This window comes from Grammomys surdaster, unplaced genomic scaffold (assembly GCF_004785775.1).
Source record: "Grammomys surdaster isolate TR1022 unplaced genomic scaffold, NIH_TR_1.0 126131, whole genome shotgun sequence".
In the NCBI taxonomy this organism is placed as follows: Eukaryota; Metazoa; Chordata; class Mammalia; order Rodentia; family Muridae; genus Grammomys; species Grammomys surdaster.
Window position 1 is genome coordinate 4,294,339 of NW_021620939.1, and position 18,840 is coordinate 4,313,178.

An 18,840-nucleotide genomic window follows, 5' to 3' on the forward strand; every position below is an offset into this window, starting at 1 on the left:
CCCTCTCCCTCTCCTCCCTCTCTCTGATTCTATTGTAGCTCAAGCTGATTTTGAACTCACTATGTAGCTAAGGGTGGCCTTGAATTCTATATCTTCCTGCCAACCCAATAGGGTTACTGATACGTGCTATCACACCCAGGTTTTGTTTTTATCTTTTGAGATAGAGACTCATAAAAGCTCAGACTAACAGGGATCTCACAATCCCCCTGCCTCAATCTCCCACATGTTAAGATTACAGGTGTGAGCCACCATGCCCAGCTCATATCTCTTTAAGATCATATTGTTCATATTATTATAATTATTATATTATAACAAATAATAATTATATAAAAATTAATATTCAACATGAAATACTTCACAGCCTTTAAGTATTGCTATATTTTCAACATTTATAGAGGTAGTAATTTTGGTTTAAGACCAGATAATGCCAAAATATACAAATGAAAGTGTATGTCCACATGCTGAGATGGTGACATTGGAAAGGGAAACCATCTGAAAGACCAAAGCACTTGCTGGCCACTGGGTCCTCTGTTGCTTAATGTCGGAGACTGATCAATTTGGCTTTTCTATTCTGAATTACATTTCCAGGAAGTTGACTTCTTCACACACACACACACAAACACACAAACACACAATGTGGCTGGGCAGACATCCCTGTGAGTAAAGTGTTTGCCAGGACCCAAGTAAATGCCAGGTGGGTATAGCATCCTCCTATAATCCTAGGATTCAGAAGCAGAGAGAGAGGATTCCCAGAGCAAGAAAGCTGGCTAGCTAGGCTAGTTGCATGACCAGCTCTGGGTTCTATTAGCTAGGCTAGTTGCACTGATGAGCTCTGGGTTCCATTAGCTAGGCTAGTTGCACTGATGAGCTCTGGGTTCCATTAGCTAGGCTAGTTGTATTGATGAGCTCTGGGTTCTATTGAGAGAGATTCCGCTCCAATGATTAAAGTAGAGAGCAACCAAGAAAGATCCCTGGTGTCAGCCTTGGGCCTCCCACAACCATATACACACGCATGCACCCATTCATGCACATCATACCACACAAAAGCATGAAGAAACGCCACATAAAAATTAAAGACTACAAACTTAGAAAATCTTAAGCTCATTCCTCTATGGTAGTGTGGTGGTTTGAATGAGGCTGGCCTGCACAGGCTCATATATTTGAACGCTTAGCACCCACTTGGTGAACTGCTGGGAAGGATTAGGAGGTGCGGCCCTGCTGGAGTAGGAGTTGCCTTGTTGGAGGATGTGTGCCACTGGGAGTGGGCCTCAAGGTTTCAAAAGCCCACTCCAAACCCAGTGTGTGTGTGTGTGTGTGTGTGTGTGTGTGTGTGTGTGTGTGTGTGTGTCTCTCTCTCTCTCTCTCTCTCTCTCTCTCTCTCTCTGCCTGCTGTCTATGGGACAGGAGGCATCTCTCAGCTGCTGCTCCAGCACCACACCTGTCTGCTTCCAGCTATGACAACCATGGACTCGCCCTCTGAAACTGCAAGCAAGCCCTCAACTAAATGCTTCCTTTCACAAGAGTTGCCTTGGTCATGGTGTCTCCTCACAGCAATAGGACAGTGACTAAGATAAGCAGCCACCGAGAACCAATTACTTTGTATAAAATTTCAAAATTGTTATGCTTGCCCAAGAAGATATAAATGTATGATTTTTATAAGTTTAGGTGGGATCATACAATAAACACCGCTCTACATTTTTACTTTTTATATCATTTCTTGGTGATCCTTAAAGTCAACACAAATAATAAACCTGTTTGACTTTAAGTTTATAAAGTGCTTAAGAGATGAGAAGATGGTAAATATTAAATATCAAATATTAAGGTAGAAAAGGGAAGTATTGGGGTTAAAGGTTCAAGCATGGGTAAGGCAGGAGGGATATGAAAAAGAAGGAGAAGAGAGGTAGGTTAAAACTACTCCTAAAACTAAAACTGAGGGTGTACAAAAAACACTTATAGACAGCCACTACTTTGTGAGCCAATTAAAAAGTATTTTTTAAACAGGAATTTTGACCCAGTGCTTCCCTCCCCCAGAAGACAGGTTATTAGATGGACACCTAGGTGTCAAGGGTGGGATACATTCTTACAAGTTATTGGTTAGAAAAGCCCTAGACTTAGATTCTTACTATTGCTCTTACTGTCCACGAGAACTAGACAGGAAACACCTACGTCTTAGTTAGTGTTTTACTGTTGTGACCAGGAACCCTGACCACAGCAACTCTTATAAGGATGACATTTCATTGGGGCTGGCTTACAGATTCAGAGGTTCAAGATAACCATCAAGGCAGGAGCATGGCAGCATCCAGACAGATGTAGGGATGGAGGAGCTGAGAGTTCCACCTCTTGTTCTGAAGGCAGCTAGCAGAAGACTGGCTTCCAGGCAGCTGGGATGAGGGTATTAAAGTCCACACTCACTGGGACACACCTATTCCAACAAGGCTACACTTCCTAATAGTGCCACTCACCAGGCCAAACATACACAAACCATCACAGCCTACTACTAAAGATACAGCACACTTTAGTTACAGAGCAGAGAAAAATCAAACCTGGAAATGATCTGAAAATGTCCTCGTTGATGGCCAGCTTTCATGGTGAGAAAAGGTACCAAGTAGGCCAATGGGTTGAGGCAGGGGGACACCATTTATGGTGATACATAGCATGACCTCTGAATTCTGCAGTGTCAACTTGCCAAGTAAGATGTGTTCACGAATGCAATTCTGGCATGAAGGCTACGGAGGTAACCAGTGATTTTGACTTAGATTTAGATTTGAAACCTGCCCCACAGGAGAGAATCGATGTCTGGTACTGTAAAGCTGGTCAAATGCTCATGGCTGTGGAGATCAGAAGCTCTACAGGGAACCTGCCCCTGTTGTCACACTGTACTCTAAATACCTCTGCTTATACACATAGACTAGAGCGACTGTCAACCATTCCAGAGAAGTTGCTTCTGCAATGGACAACAGCTAACAGAGAGACTCACAACTGGTGACCATGAGTGACGAATGCTTGGCCCTAAGGATGCTCGGCCCTAAACAGGATGTCTATGTCCAGGCAACAGTGAACAGGAGACAACGGGAAGCATGTAAGAGCTGACGGTAAAGAGGAGTGCCATGCAATGCTATCTTCCAGACATGAGGTGGCTTTCCACTCCTGCCCTCACTGTAAACATGCTTACCCACACAAGACCAGTCAACATTCCAGCGGCAACACTGACTGGTCTCAGTAGGTTTCAAAAAAAATTAAAAGAATGAGAAGCCATGAGGGTGGGAAGGTTGCATGATGGGAAGTGTTCAGAGAGTTGGGAGTGGACATGGTCAAGGTCAAGACACATTACACACAAGTGTGAACAGTCAAAGAGTTTTTTGGTTTGGGTTTTTGGTTTGGTTTTTTTTTTTTTTTTTTTGGTTTATAAAGTAGAAAACAGTATGTGATGTGGTGCTGCCCTTTTAAGATATGCTCAATTATATGAAAGAATAATTTTATCCCAAATAAGGGGAAAATGACAATTCATTTTTGAAAGGAAAAAATATTATCCTAGGTATCAGCACACAGTTGGAAATGGAGTCGGGTGAGGAGAATTCTGAGTGTTGTGAGAAAGCTAAGAAAGCGAGGTGATTCTTGTGGCCTCTGCTCCTTCTAAATACCAGTTTGTTCTTGTGCCTTTGCCCTCCCTCCCAGGGTTAATAAATAGGGCTGGGTTTACATCAGAATACCCATTATTTTACCATTGTTACCTGGATTCTGTTTCCAGGCAAGACCTGCTCTTGTGATCATACATACCTTGAACTTGTGAACTTTGCTCATATGACTCGGCTTAACCCTCAGAGAATAAATTGTCTGATGCTCTAAATAAAGTTGGCTATTTCATGAGACTTTTGTCTACCTCATTTTTAGGCTCCACTCTCCTCTATGGTGGTGACAATCAGGGACTAGGGACATGGCTCGATGGGTAAAACACTTGTGAGACAAGCATGAGGACCTGAAGTCAGGACCCCAGCACCCACATAAAGGCAGAAGCATCTCAGTGCTTGGACACAGAGACAAATGGATCCCCAGAGCTCACTAGCCAGCCAGCTTAGCTGTGTCAGTGAGCTCTAGGGCCACAGAAAAGATCCTGTCCCAAAACATAAGGTGAACTGCTGGCAAAATGGCTTGGCAGCTAAGAGCACTTGCTGCCAAAGCCTTACAACCTGAGTTTGATCTCCAGAACCCACATGGTGGATGGAGAGAACCAATTCCCACAAGTTGTGTGCTGACCTCCACATATGTACCATGGCCCATCCACATGCTCTTTCTGTGTCTCTCTCTGTGTCCGTGTGTGTGTGTGTGTGTGTGTGTATGTGTGTGTCACACACACACACACACACACACACATACAGAAAGGTGCTTGCACACATGAACATATACATATGCCATATGCTATACACAAAAAACATTTTTAACAAGCCCCTGGGATCTTCCTGACTTCCTCTGGAGAGTGATTGCTATCATATGTTAAGAAAGTTCTTGGCTACTGGAAATAATAATTTTTTCTTCTACATGTTTTCCATAGACCCACATTTTGTAATAAATACTCCTTCCAAGGACTTCTCATGAAATGAGTTGCATGTGGGAGAAGGCAATAGATAAAGCCTCTCATAATAGATCTGGATATAATAGTCTTTCCTAGAAGATTTATTGTCTTCTTGCTTCCAAAGCAGACAGCATTTTGCTACCAGCATAGTGAAGTAATTACTGGGACAGATGCTGGAGCCACTGGGTAAAAGATTGTTGGAAAACAGAAGACTTACAGTCCTGAAGACGTGTCATTCCTCAAAATATATTCATTAGAAAGGCGAGAAAATATATTCACAGTAGGGAGAGCTGGTGAGCATGGACTCAATGAAGTGGTCAAATCTAACATCACCAAAACCAAGCCAAACTCCCAAATAGCATTACTAAATCCTCTGTTTAAAAAAATGATTAGTCTGACTCTACATGTGGAGAAAGAATCAGACAAGGGCTATGGGACAGGCGGGGGCAAAAGAGTTGGTCAGGAATGTCAATGTCATTAAACAAACAAGCAATGGGGTGACTGCTATAACTAAGGAAAACTAAAAAGGCAAGATGCTCTGACAACAGACGACAACAAAGACAAGCTTAAAGAACATTTCAGGAGTGATAGAGTGACTGCTCTAATACTACTGCACTTCAGGTCAGTCTTGAACCAGTGAACACATCTTACTTGGCAAGCAGGTATTGAAGAACTCAGGGGTCAGTGCTATAACACCACCGATGGCCCCAGCAGTCTGCACAGGCCCTGCCGGCACTGTGAAAGCCAACCATCCATGTGCATCCCCTAAAACGAACATGTTGACATTTAATCCCCAATGTGCAGGGATCAGGTATACAGCCTCTGGGAAGTAATCTGGGCCATGAGGATGGACCTGGTGCGATGTGCCCCAGCCCTCTCTCTGCAAGGTGACAGCCAGGAAGACAATGCATGAAGCCAGAACTGGGTCCTCATCACACACCAAGTCATCCAGTGCCTTGGTCTTTGACTTCCAAGACTCCAGAACTGTGAAAAATAAATGTTGTGTAATACAATCTGTCAACAGTAGCTTATATTCTATATTCTGTAATAGTAGCCTAAACTAAGACATGGGAAAAGTGTAAAAATGTGAACACGGTCTGGATGTTAGAAACTAATATTATTTATATGTTATATGTGGCACAAGCAACAGAAATGGAATCAGCAGGGTGTGTGTGTGTGTGTTTGTGTGTGTGTGTGTATGCATTTGTGCAGACACATACATGTATATGTATGTAACAAAGACACTTGAGAGACAGAAGGATGTAGGAGGGCTTTGAGGGAAGGTAGCTGGGAAAGGATGGGGAGAGGAAAGGGATAGGGGAGTGATGTGATTCTATTTCAATTTTTTAAACTTTTAAAAAGAAAGCAATATTGTATAAACACTATGTTTCTTTAGTGTGAAATCTCTGTCATGGTTTCCTTTTTTCTTAAACTATGCTTGTTGGATATGTGTGGTAATGTGTTATAATGCCCTTAATTAATCTTCAAGTGACTCAGGAAAACATCACGTGCTCATACACATGCCCATATACCTGTTCATACAAGTGTACACACTCACACACATGGATAGAAAGCAGATATGGTGATGGTTACAATTCATTCCTACAAATATATTTTTCCCTGTAGATCTAGAATTTTTCAAAATAAAAAGCACTGTGAGTTCTTCCTGGGCCATGTCGATAACTCAGAATGTGAAAGGAATGCAATGCACACATTCTGTATTAGAGAAAGGGATTTTTTTTTCCATACAAATTTGGTCTCAGGTTGAATACACTCATGTAAACCTGGTTTTTTCTCTTACTACTGCGCCAGGGATATTTTCCATTTGGAGAAACAGTGGTCTGGCTGATGATGTAGCTCACTGGTGGAGTACCTGCCTGACATCAAAAGGTCCCAGTTTTAATTCCCAGCAGAAAGAAAAGGGTGAAGGGGAAGGAAAGAAGGAGGGAAAACATGTAGAAGGATGGAAAATATGTAGAAAACCAAGCATGGCAGCTCATGCCTGTAATTCCAGAACTTAAAAGGCCAGGGCAGGAAGGAAGGCAATGAGTTTGAGGCTAGCCTGGGCTACATAATAAGACTGTATCAAACCACCAACAGAAATAAATAGTTCTCCTTGTTATGTTTCATTGTCCAACACTACCGTACCATGTGAACGTAAGCGTGTATAAGAGTCATCTTTGATTACTGAATGCTGACTGCTTTTTCCTGTACTTCTTTTGAGACAAGATCTTATCTATATAGCCTGTGTGACCTAGAGCTCACTATGGAGCCAATGCTGAGCTTCAGCCCCCAGTCCTCCTGCCCATTACCTCCAAAGTGCTGGGCTCACAGATGTCCACCACCATGCTCAGTTTACACATACTGGGGTTTGTACATTGCTAGTCAAGCACTCTACCAGCTGAGCCGCAGTCCCAGCCTAATTTTTAATTATTTTTTTTAAAATCACTGCAATGATAATAATTGGAGCTAAGTCTTTCTATTGCTCCATGATCAGCTTTAAGGAAGATACAGTGTCAACCCCTGGCCCCCACATGCATGAGAATATCTCTCTGTCTCTGTCTCTCTTATCTCTGTATATGAGTATGTGTCTATCTATTTCTGTCCCTGTGTGTGTGTGCGCGCACGTGTGTGTGACTGTCTGTCTGTCTGTTTGTCTATATATCTTTCTCTGTCTGTGTGCATCCCTCTCTCTCCTCCTCCCTCCATCTCCTCTCTCTCCCTCTTTCCCCCTCCTTTCTTCCCTCCCTCCCTCCTGAGATTGCTTTTACACTCCTGACCTACACAATCAGTTCTCCACTCCTTCCCACACTAGGAATGTAATACAATTTCTCTGCTTTGTTGGAAACACTATTTCATGGAGGAATTTTCCAGGCTTAACTGTGACACTGATCCCAGGGCCTCTCAGAAATAATAGCAAGGAAAGACTGCCCCCTAGAGGTCTATATTCTAATCGCAGGCAGAATCTAATAATCAGCAAGCACGGCTTATATAAAGGAATAATTTACTATCATCTAAGTCTATTCAAAGGATATTCATTAACACCCTTCTTTGAGCCCAGCATAGGAACAGAAACCACAAGAAACACAGAATTCAATCAGACATGGCACAATCTGAAACAGTTCCACACATAAGAATGGAGTCAAGGTTAATTGGCTAAAGTCAAAGATGGAGACCTTTGGAAGCTGTGGCCCTGAGACTCTCACTACCGATGTGGTGGCCACCACACTGAACAGTGTGTTTGGAAGCCTGGATTCCCTCCTAGCAGCAAGCTATGAGCATTCTATGCCTATGCTGGGTTCATGACATTTCTTACCATGACAACCAATGACCCACAGAAACCAGATAGTTAGTCTACCCATCTTCCAGATGAAGATCCTGAGGCCTAAGAGTTAAGGGTTGATTCCTCTATGTGTGCTTAGCCCAATCCCAGGGAGCAGCCATTCACAGGGCTCTCTGATCTCGACTCACTGAGAGGAAACGGCTCAATGATATCTGTACAATACAACCATATCTAACAACAGGGTGAAACAGGTTTCCCACCAGTGACATGAAAATGACCTCGTCCCAAGCTGATTTCCACTCAGGACATACATAACATGGATTCTAGCTAGCCACAATCCAGTGAGAACCGATGCCCTGTGGTTTCATCAAAGGATTCAAAATAGAGATTCAAAGTAAACCAAGGTTCCAGTTGCAGATATTTGCTCTCCAGACCTCATGCCCACACACTGGGAACAATGAGATACGAGGACTGGAACACTCATTATCTTAGGCATTTTTCACAATCGTGCATTTTAATGTCTGAGACATAAAAATCTAAAACTGGCTTCTGAGACATTAGCATCTGTCAAGTTGACAAGTCTCTTTTCCCTCTCTAATGTCTTCCACTGTGACGGCTCCAGTCTTCAGAACTAGACAGACATCTCATCTTTACAACTGTCTACCACCCAATTTGCACCAGTCAGCTCCAGCTATGATGGAAAGCAAGCCAGCTGCACAATGACTTTTAAATCAACACAGCACCCCAGGAGCTGGGACGCTCACAACACGGATGCTCACAACACGGATGCTCACAACACACCTCCCTGAGTTGAGGCTTTCATTTTAGGAAAGAACCTAAAGACTGAAGAGGTTTAAGGTTGCTTTTAAAACATTACTAGCATATAGTGAGGGGTTGGGGACTTGTGAAGGGAAAGACAAGACTCAAGGATTAGGAAGTAAGGGGAGGTTAGCAGTCAGGGCTCCTGTCTCCACTGAAGATGCCAGTCCTGCGGCTTTGCCCCATCTCCTATGGGGATTCACCCAAAGTGTCCAAGTGTTCTGAAAGAGCTTGTAGTCATCTCTGCGTGAAACTGCAACCATCTTACCTGATGTCCACGCCTTCCCTTTTCTCCTTTGGGGCCTTGGATGAAATTATCAATTCCAGGATCTCCCTGAGAAAACAAAAAGAGCCTTCCTTAAATGGACAGCAAAAGAAAAAAAGGGGGGGAAGGAAAAGGTAGAGACAAAAGGAAGAACGGTTTTAAGGGAAAGGGGGAAGGGTGGGAGAGCTGGCTTAGGGCAGAATAACCGTATAGCATGTACAAGGCTCTAGGTTCAATTTGTAGCATCCAGTGGGAAGGGGGCAGGGCAGGGAGGAGGAGGGTCAAGGAGAACCCTCTCCATTGTCCAGCTCTGTCTACTTGATAATCCCAGGAGCCCAACTCAATTAAAATTCCAACTCTTTCCACACCCAGGTCGTCTGTAAGATGGTTTGACCCTCAGGATCTCTAGCTTGTTTCAGTGCAGTAAAGACAGACTGAACAGGTGCCTTGTTAACCAACACCAGATCATTCCTAGCCTCTGCATGGCTCTTATGACCGAGGAATTAAAGCAGAAGAAAACCGATAGCCATCACTCACAGGATCTCCCCTCAGCCCAGGCTCCCCACGAGGTCCAGCTGGTCCAGGCAGACCTGTCAAGCCCTGAAATTACAAAGAAAATAAATAAATCACATCATAAAATCACTCGATGGTTGAAAGGAAAGTATAAAAGAGGGCATGGGGGACCAGGTATTAAGCAGTCCTTGAAGCTTAAAATATTCACAATCACGTTATGGCTGAACGGCAGCCATTAAGTTATTGTTTCTGCAAATCTTCCCTCTGCCGGGCCCTGAGGGAGTTATCACCACACTTGACTCACATCTGAGGAACTAACTCTGCTGCACACAGTAGGACCCAGGCCTCCCCAGTGTCTCAGCCCTTGGTCTTTTCACCCCTCCCTGATGCCCGGTAAGCATTTAGGAGGGTAAGGCATGACCCTAAAGGGCCATTTTAGGGCTTAAGTAAGAAATTTAAATGTTCAATAAAGGGTTAGGTACAAGGTACCTGGTTTACTGTAGTTATTCCTAGGTCCTATCCAACTCCCACTTCGTGCTTCCAGAGTCATCCCCCGTGCCTGTAGCCTCCCTTACCCAGAAACTGGCAATAGCCTCTAATGACTAAGCAGGAAGAAAAACTAAAGCTATCAAAAAAAAATGTGTTGAATTGACCTTGGCTTTCAGGACATTCCTCCTAGCCTTTTGTCTTCTTGTGATTTTTTTTTCTGACTAGAAATACCCTGTTTTGGAGTCTTTTCTCCCATCTTTCTCCCTCACAGAGGTCTGAAAAAAAAAATCCAATATCCTGAGGTCTCTGGAATTTTGAGGTCCCCTCTCTCCCTCGGTCTCCACTCAAATGCCTCAGTCCCAATGGTAGCCACCTCAGCCTCTTAGTCCTTTGTCCTTTACCCTTCAGCACATCCTGGATGCAGTGGCCAGTCCCTACCCTGTCATTTCTCTACCTGTATATTCACTTCAGTGGTGATCTTATATCTACTTTCACTAATTTCTTGACCGATGTCTGTCTCTCCCCAGGAAAGCCAATCCTGAAATCCAGAGCCACAGCGGTTTTTACCTTCCATTCTAAATTATGTCTGGGTTCCAACAGTTGCTCAGTTGATCCTAATGATCAAATAAAGGGGAAAGACCGTGTGTTTTTCTCAATTATGTCCCAGTAGCACTTTATTTACACCGCTGACATCCTTTATTGTGGCGTACCTTGCACGTCAGTCTTTGTATAAACTGTACAGGTTATTAGCCCTTTGTTAGCCTCAGCTATGACTTATTTATTGTTGAACCACTCCCTGTGGGTAGCAAAATGCTGTCATGGGTAGGAAGCACCTGATGGAAATTTATTGAATGTATCTCAATTTAATTGAAATATAAAGCTTTTTATGTTAGGGAAGCATGGTGTCCCCCATTGTCTCCAAACTATGACCCACAAAGTTCTAAGTTTTAGTTGGACTTTCTAGTTAGAAAGTAAACCTTGGTAAAGAGATGTGGGTTTTTGGTTCTTTCCTTCTGTTTCCCTATTAGGGAGCTGGTCCACAGCACTGATCATGCACCCCAGAAATCAAAGCACTACCTTAATTCCACACAGAGTACAAATAATGACAAGTAAATAAATTTAACCTCCTATGTAAACCTAGCAATCAATAGACGTTGACTCTAGGTCTGTGTTAAGATGGCTCCTCTAGCCAAGTTAGAGTCTATGCTTAATTAGTAATGTCTGCCGTGGGCACATAATGGGAGAGGTAAATTACATGCAACAGGTATCTCCCTTCCCCTATACAGAACTAAATCTAGGACAGGAAACAGAAAGTAATCACCACCAAAGACACAAAGAAGAGCAAGATCCCTACAAATAGCCATAGTGGAAGGCTGTGTAGCAACTACTCCTAACTGAAACATTTTATCCTGGAGGAAAGTGACCTTAGACTCAGGAAGTAAGCAACTCAAAAGTCTCAGGAAGTTCTTGAAATATCTAAAACTCACTAGGCCTCCCCAGAGTTATGGAAGCAGTAAAGAATGGTGGGAAGAGGAGGTGCTCTGATGTCTGGAGACTCTGCCTGAGGAGATTCTATAGCCTGACCTATCCAGTTGTCTACAAGTCATGCATGGAGTTGCAAGGTTACAGTCCCTGTGAATCATCACCATCCTGTAGAGGGCTTTTTGGTAATACAGTTCCTTTTGAGTCACGCATACCCCATAAGTAACCTTTCACCCAGACATTTGTAAGTAACCCCAATAAACTCATCATTTCACTAAGCAGGACTCTGGACTCTGCAAGAATCATTACTTTGGTCTGTCCTTGGTTTGCTATCTGAGGTGAGGAGGCATTGGTTCACACCTCCCCAGGAAAAGTCTCTCATAACATCAGGGAAACTATCATGAGAAAGAAGGAAAGGGAACCAGCCAATTAAAAACAAGTCAATGTTCAAATGAGCATAGAGGATAGAATCGTGGAAAAGGCATGCGTAGGGGAAGGGGCAACACCAACAGGGCAAACACACAGGGGCAGGTAAGCATGAGGAATGTTCTAGAGGCAGAGGCTGGTAGAGTTTGGCTGGTAGGGAGGCTAAAGGATCCTGGTGGGAGACTATGCCATCGGTGACAGGGACCCATGAAAAGCTTATGAGCCACAGAGTGACCGGCTCACAGTACAAAGCACAAGTCCTACATTTATGCAGCTCGGTTCACAATCCACCCTTCGGTCCAGAGTAAAGCTTTCAAAGGGTTATCTAACATGACCTGCCTTTCACACTCAGTCTCAAACAAGACCACTAGATGATTCCTTCCCACCACTTAAGCTGCTGGTGTTTGATGGTGCATCAGAAAAGATGACAGGAAAACAGCCTCATATGTTACCCGACTGCCGCTGCTTCCTTTCTCTCCAGACAACCCTGCTGCTCCACGATCACCCTAGGAAAAGAAAAATAAAATAGACAAGGCATCTTTATCCTTTTAGTCACTCTGGAAGCTTTCTTCATGTCATTTTACATTCTAGCCAAGAGTGGGACTGTGCATTAGCACCTTTGACAAGAGGGCAGATCAGGGGTTCTGAGTAACTCTCACACCAAAAACAATCTCAATTACCAGATTAGGAACATTAAGATGACAAATAAAAAGAAATTCTTAGGGTTCCCAATGAAGAAAAAGCAGGTAACATTTTAAGAGAAGCAAATAGAACTTCTTGAACTGGAAAAAAAAAAAAAGTGGATTTAAAATTCTACTGGCACTTCCCTTCTGCCCCTGCCTGGTCCTCTGGGCTGGATCAGACACAGAGTTGGTCTGCTCCTGTCCTGTGGAGAAACTGAATCCTGAGTCATCCAGGAGCCACTGCACTCAGAGCAGCTGGTAAGAACTCCATCTCACTCCCTAAACCCCAGAGATAGATCGGGGAGCCAGGGACATCCAGGGCACAGCAGCTACCCAAACCCCGCCCCTCCGGAATTCCACTTCCCTTCTGCCCCTGCCTGCTCCTCCCGGCTGGAGCAGACACAGAGTCGGTCTGCTCCCGTCCTGTGGAGAAACTGAATCCTGAGTCATCCAGGAGCCACTGCACTCAGAGCAGCTGAAACTGAATCCTGAGTCATCCAGGAGCCACTGCACTCAGAGCAGGTGACACAGAGTCGGTCTGCTCCTGTCCTGTTGAGAAACTGAATCCCGAGTCATCCAGGAGCCACTGCACTCAGAGCAGCTGGAGCCACTGCACTCAGAGCAGCTGAAACTGAATCCTGAGTCATCGAGGACCCACTGCACTCAGAGCAGAAGGATTTCCAGATCCAAGAGGTGGCCTGAGTCCCAGGAGTTATTCCACCCAGGAGATTAGGAGCATAAGACCACAGAGACCTCTGGACTCTGAGGAGCTCTGCAATAAGCAAGATAACTGGAAATACAGACTCCAGTTTTACACAGTGAGGGCAGGTACCACTAGAGTTAACCAGATGGCGAAAGGCAAGCGCAAGAACATAAGCAACAGAAACCAAAGTTTCTTGGCATCATCAGTGCCCAATTCTCCCAATATAGCAAGCCCTGAACACCCCATCACACCTGAAAAGCAGGATTCAGAATTAAAATCACTTCTCATGATGATGATAGAGGATTATAAGAAGGAATTAAGTAACTCCCTTAAAGAAATACAGGAGAGTACAAGTAAACAGATAGAAGCCCTTAAAGAGGAATCACAGAAATCCCTTAAAGAAATGGAAGAAAACACAAAGAAGGAATTAAACAAAAACATTCAGGACCTGAAACTAGAAATAGAAACAATAAAGAAAGTTCAAAGGGAGACAACCATGGAGATAGAAAACCTAAGAAAGAGATCAGGAGTCACAGACGCAAGCATCACCAACCGAATACAAGAGATAGAAGAGAGAATCTCAAATGCAGAAGATACGGTGGAAAATATTGACACAGTTGTCAAAGAAAATGCAAAACGCAAAAAACTCCTAACTCAAAACATCCAGGAAATCCAGGACACAATGAGAAGACCAAACCTAAGGATAATAGGTATAGATGAGAATGAAGATTCTCAACTTAAAGGGCCAGTAAATATCTTCAACAAAATTATTGAGGAAAACTTCCCTAACCTAAAGAACAAGATGCCCATAAACATACAAGAAGCCTACAGAACACCAAATAGACTAGACCAGAAAAGAAATACCTCCCGTCACATAATAATCAAAACATCAGATGCACAAAACAAAGAAAAAATACTAAAAGCAGTAAGGGAAAAGGTCAAGTAACATATAAAGGCAGACCTATAAGAATTACACCAGACTTCTCACCAGAGACTATAAAAGCCAGAAGAGCCTGGACTGACATCATACAGACACTAAGAGAACACAATTGCCAGCCCAGATTACTATACCCAGCAAAACTCTCAATCACTATAGATGGTGAAACCAAGATATTCCATGACAAAACCAAATTTGCACAATATCTTCCCACAAACCCAGCACTTCAAAGGATAATTGATGGAAAATGCCAACACAAGGAGGGAAACTACAACCTAGGAAAAGCAAGTAAGTAATCTTCCAACAACCCCCAAAAAAGATACAAACATAACTTTACCTCTAATAAAAAAAATAACAGGAAGCAACAATCATTTTTCCTTAATATCTCTTAACATCAATGGTCTCAATTCCCCAATAAAAAGACGCAGACTATCAGACTGGATACACAAACAAGACCCAGAATTTTGCTGCATACAAGAAACGCACCTCAGTGACAAAGACAGACACTACCTCAGAATAAAAGGGTGGAAAACAATTTTTCAAGCCAATGGTCCCAAGAAACAAGCTGGAGTAGCCATTCTAATATCAAATAAAATCGACTTTCATCCAAAATTAATCAAAAAAGATAAGGAAGGACACTTCATACTCATCAAAGGAAAAATCTACCAAGGTGAACTCTCAATTCTGAACATCTATGCTCCAAATGCAAGGGCACCTACATACATAAAAGAAACTTTACTAAAGCTCAAAACACACATTACACCTCACACAATAATAGTGGGGGATTTCAACACCCCATTGTCAGCAATGGACAGATCATGGAAACAGAAACTAAACAGAGACACTTTGAAATTAACAGAAGTTATGAACCAAATGGACTTAACAGACATCTATAGAACATTTCATCCTAAAACAAAAGAATATACCTTTTTCTCAGCACCTCATGGTACCTTCTCCAAAATAGACCATATAATTGGTCACAAAACAAGCCTCTACAGATACAAAAAGATTGAAATAATCCCTTGCATCTTATCAGATCACCACGGACTAAGACTGGTCTTTAATAATGACAAAAACAATGGAAAACCCACGTACACATGGAAACTGAACAACTCTCTACTCAATGATGACTTGGTCAAGGAAGAAATAAAGAAAGAAATAAAAGACTTTTTAGAATTCAATGAAAATGAGGACACATCATACCAAAACTTGTGGGACTCCATGAAGGCAGTGCTAAGAGGAAAGCTCATAGCTCTAAGTGCCTACAAAAAGAAACTGGAAAGAGCACACACTAACAAGTTGACTGCACAACTAAAAGCTCTAGAACAAAAAGAAGCAAATACACCCAGGAGGAGTAGAAGGCAGGAAATAATCAAACTCAGGGCTGAAATCAACCAAATAGAAACAGAAAGAACAATACAAAATATCAATAAAACCAGGAGTTGGTTCTTTGAGAAAATCAACAAGATAGATAAACCCTTAGCCAGATTAACCAGAGGGCACAGAGACAGTATCCAAATTAATAAAATCAGAACTGAAAAGGGAGACATAACAACAGAAACTGAAGAAATTCAAAAAATCATCAGATCCTACTACAAAGGCCTATACTCAACAAAACTGGAAAACCTGGATGAAATGGACAATTTCCTAGACAGATACCAGGTACCGAAGTTAAACCAGGAGCAGATAAACCATCTAAATAGTCCCATAACCCCTCAGGAAATAGCAGCAGTCATCAAAAGCCTCCCCACTAAAAAAAGCCCAGGACCAGATGGTTTTAGTGCTGAATTCTATCAGACCTTCAAGGAAGACCTAATACCAATTCTCTTCAAACTATTCCACAAAATAGAAACAGAAGGAACACTACCCAATTCGTTCTATGAAGCTACAATTACACTCATACCTAAACCCCACAAGGACCCGACAAAGAAAGAGAACTTCAGACCAATCTCCCTTATGAACATCGATGCAAAAATACTCAATAAAATTCTAGCAAACCGAATCCAAGACCACATCAAAACAATCATCCATCATGATCAAGTAGGTTTTATCCCAGGAATGCAGGGATGGTTCAATATTCGGAAATCCATCAATGTAATCCACTATATAAACAAACTTAAAGAAAAAAACCACATGATCATCTCACTAGATGCTGAGAAAGCATTTGACAAGATTCAACATCCCTTCATGATAAAAGTCTTGGAAAGATCAGGAATTCAAGGCCCCTACCTAAACATAGTAAAAGCAATTTACAGCAAACCAGTAGCCAACATCAAGCTAAATGGAGAGAAACTTGAAGCAATCCCACTAAGATCAGGGACTAGACAAGGTTGCCCACTCTCCCCCTACCTATTCAATATAGTACTGGAAGTCTTAGCCAGAGCAATTAGACAGCAAAAAGAAGTCAAAGGGATACAAATAGGAAAGGAAGAAGTCAAAATATCGCTATTTGCAGATGATATGATAGTATACTTAAGTGACCCCCAAACTTCCACCAGAGAACTCCTAAACCTGATAAACAACTTCAGCAAAGTGGCTGGTTATAAAATCAACTCAAACAAATCAGTAGCCTTCCTCTACATGAAAGATAAACAGACTGAAAAAGAAATTAGGGAAATGACACCCTTCACAATAGTTGCAAATAATATAAAATACCTTGGTGTGAATCTAACCAAGCAAGTGAAAGACCTGTATGACAAGAACTTCAAGTCTCTGAAGAAAGAAATTGAAGAAGATCTCAGAAGATGGAAAGATCTCCCATGCTCATGGATTGGCAGGATTAATATAATAAAAATGGCCATCTTGCCAAAAGCAATCTACAGATTCAATGCAATCCCCATTAAAATCCCAACTCAATTCTTCACAGAGTTAGAAAAGGAAATTCTCAAATTCATATGGAATAACAAAAAACCCAGGATAGCGAAAACTATTCTCAACAATAAAAGAACTTCTGGAGGAATTACCATCCCTGACCTCAAGCTGTACTACAGAGCAATAGTGATAAAAACTACCTGGTATTGGTACAGAGACAGGCAGGAAGATCAATGGAATAGAATTGAAGACCCAGAAATGAACCCACACTCCTATGGTCACTTGATCTTTGACAAAGGAGCTAAAACTGTCCAGTGGAAAAAGGACAGCATTTTCAACAAATGGTGCTGGTTCAACTGGAAGACAACATGTAGAAGAATGAAAATTGATCCATTCTTATCTCCTTGTACAAAGCTCAAGTCTATGTGGATAAAGGACCTCCACATAAAACCAGATACACTGAAACTAATAGAAGAGAAGGTGGGGAAAAGCCTCGAATACTTGGGCACAGGGGAAAAGTTCCTGAACAGAACTCCAATGGCATATGCTCTAAGATCGAGAATTGACAAATGGGACTTCATAAAATTGCAAAGTTTCTGTAAGGCAAAGGACACTGTCAATAGGACAAAACGACAACCAACAAATTGGGAAAAGATCTTTACCAATCCTTCATCTGATAGAGGGCTAATATCCAATATATACAAAGAACTCAAGAAATTAGACTCCAGACAACCAAATTACCCTATTAAAAAATGGGGTATAGAGCTTAACAAAGAATTTTCAACGGAAGAAACTCGAATGGCCGAGAAGCATCTAAAGAAATGTTCAGCATCCTTAGTCGTCAGGGAAATGCAAATCAAAACAACCCTGAGATTCCATCTCACACCAGTCAGAATGGCTAAGATTAAAAACTCAGGTGATAGTAGATGCTGGCGAGGGTGTGGAGAAAGAGGAACACTCCTCCATTGTTGGTGGGACTGCAAGATGGTGCAACCACTTTGGAAATCAGTCTGGCGGTTCCTCAGAAAATTGGACATAGCATTACCCGAGGATCCAGCTATACCACTCCTAGGCATATACCCAGAAGATGCTCGAACATATAACAAGGACATATGCTCAACTATGTTCATAGCAGCCTTATTTATAATAGCCAGGAGCTGGAAAGAACCCAGATGTCCTTCAACTGAGGAATGGATTCAAAAAATGTGGTATATTTACACAATGGAGTATTACTCAGCTATTAAAAACAATGAATTCGAGAGGTTCCTTGGTAAATGGATGGAACTAGAAATTATCATCCTGAGTGAGGTAAGCCAATCACAAAAGAAGACACATGGTATTCACTCACTGATTATTGGATATTAGCCTAGAACCTTGAAATGCCCAAGATGCAACTCACAGGCCACATGAAGCCCATAAAGAAGGAAGACCAAGTGAGGGTGATTCGGTCCTTCTTAGAAGGAGCAACAAAATACTCAAGGGAGCAAATATGGAGACAAAGTGAGGGACAGAAACTGAAGGAGGGGCCGTCTCAAGACCACCCCACCTGAGTATCTATCCCATGTGCAATCACCAAAGGTAGATGCTGATGTGGAAGACAGGAAGTGCATGCTGATAAGAGCCTGATATGGATATCTCCTCAGAGGCCTTCAAGAGTCAGACATATTCAGAGGCAGATGCTCACAACTAGCCATTGAACTGATCATGGGGTTCTCAATGGAGGAGTTAGAGTGAAGACTGAAGGAGCTGAAAGGGTTTGTGGCACCATGAGGAGAGCAACAATACCAACCAACCACAGCTCCCAGGGTCTATACCACCAGCCTGGGAGCACTTAGGGGGGGATCCAGGGCTTCAGCTGA

At 42.5% G+C, this 18,840-nt stretch overlaps 1 protein-coding gene across 2 annotated transcripts in view; it reads right to left on the reverse strand.

Annotated features, from left to right (window-relative positions):
* The window catches only part of LOC114611874 (collagen alpha-4(VI) chain), a 114,612-nt gene that overhangs the window by 45,562 nt on the left and 50,210 nt on the right, over positions 1-18,840 (reverse strand). For both annotated transcript variants that reach the window (XM_028756658.1, XM_028756656.1), the window contains 3 exons: positions 12,300-12,353; positions 9,475-9,537; positions 8,941-9,006 (listed from right to left, as the gene is read on the reverse strand). In XM_028756658.1, the coding sequence (XP_028612491.1) occupies positions 8,941-9,006; positions 9,475-9,537; positions 12,300-12,353 (183 nt within the window). The remainder of the gene's footprint in view (positions 1-8,940; positions 9,007-9,474; positions 9,538-12,299; positions 12,354-18,840) is intronic.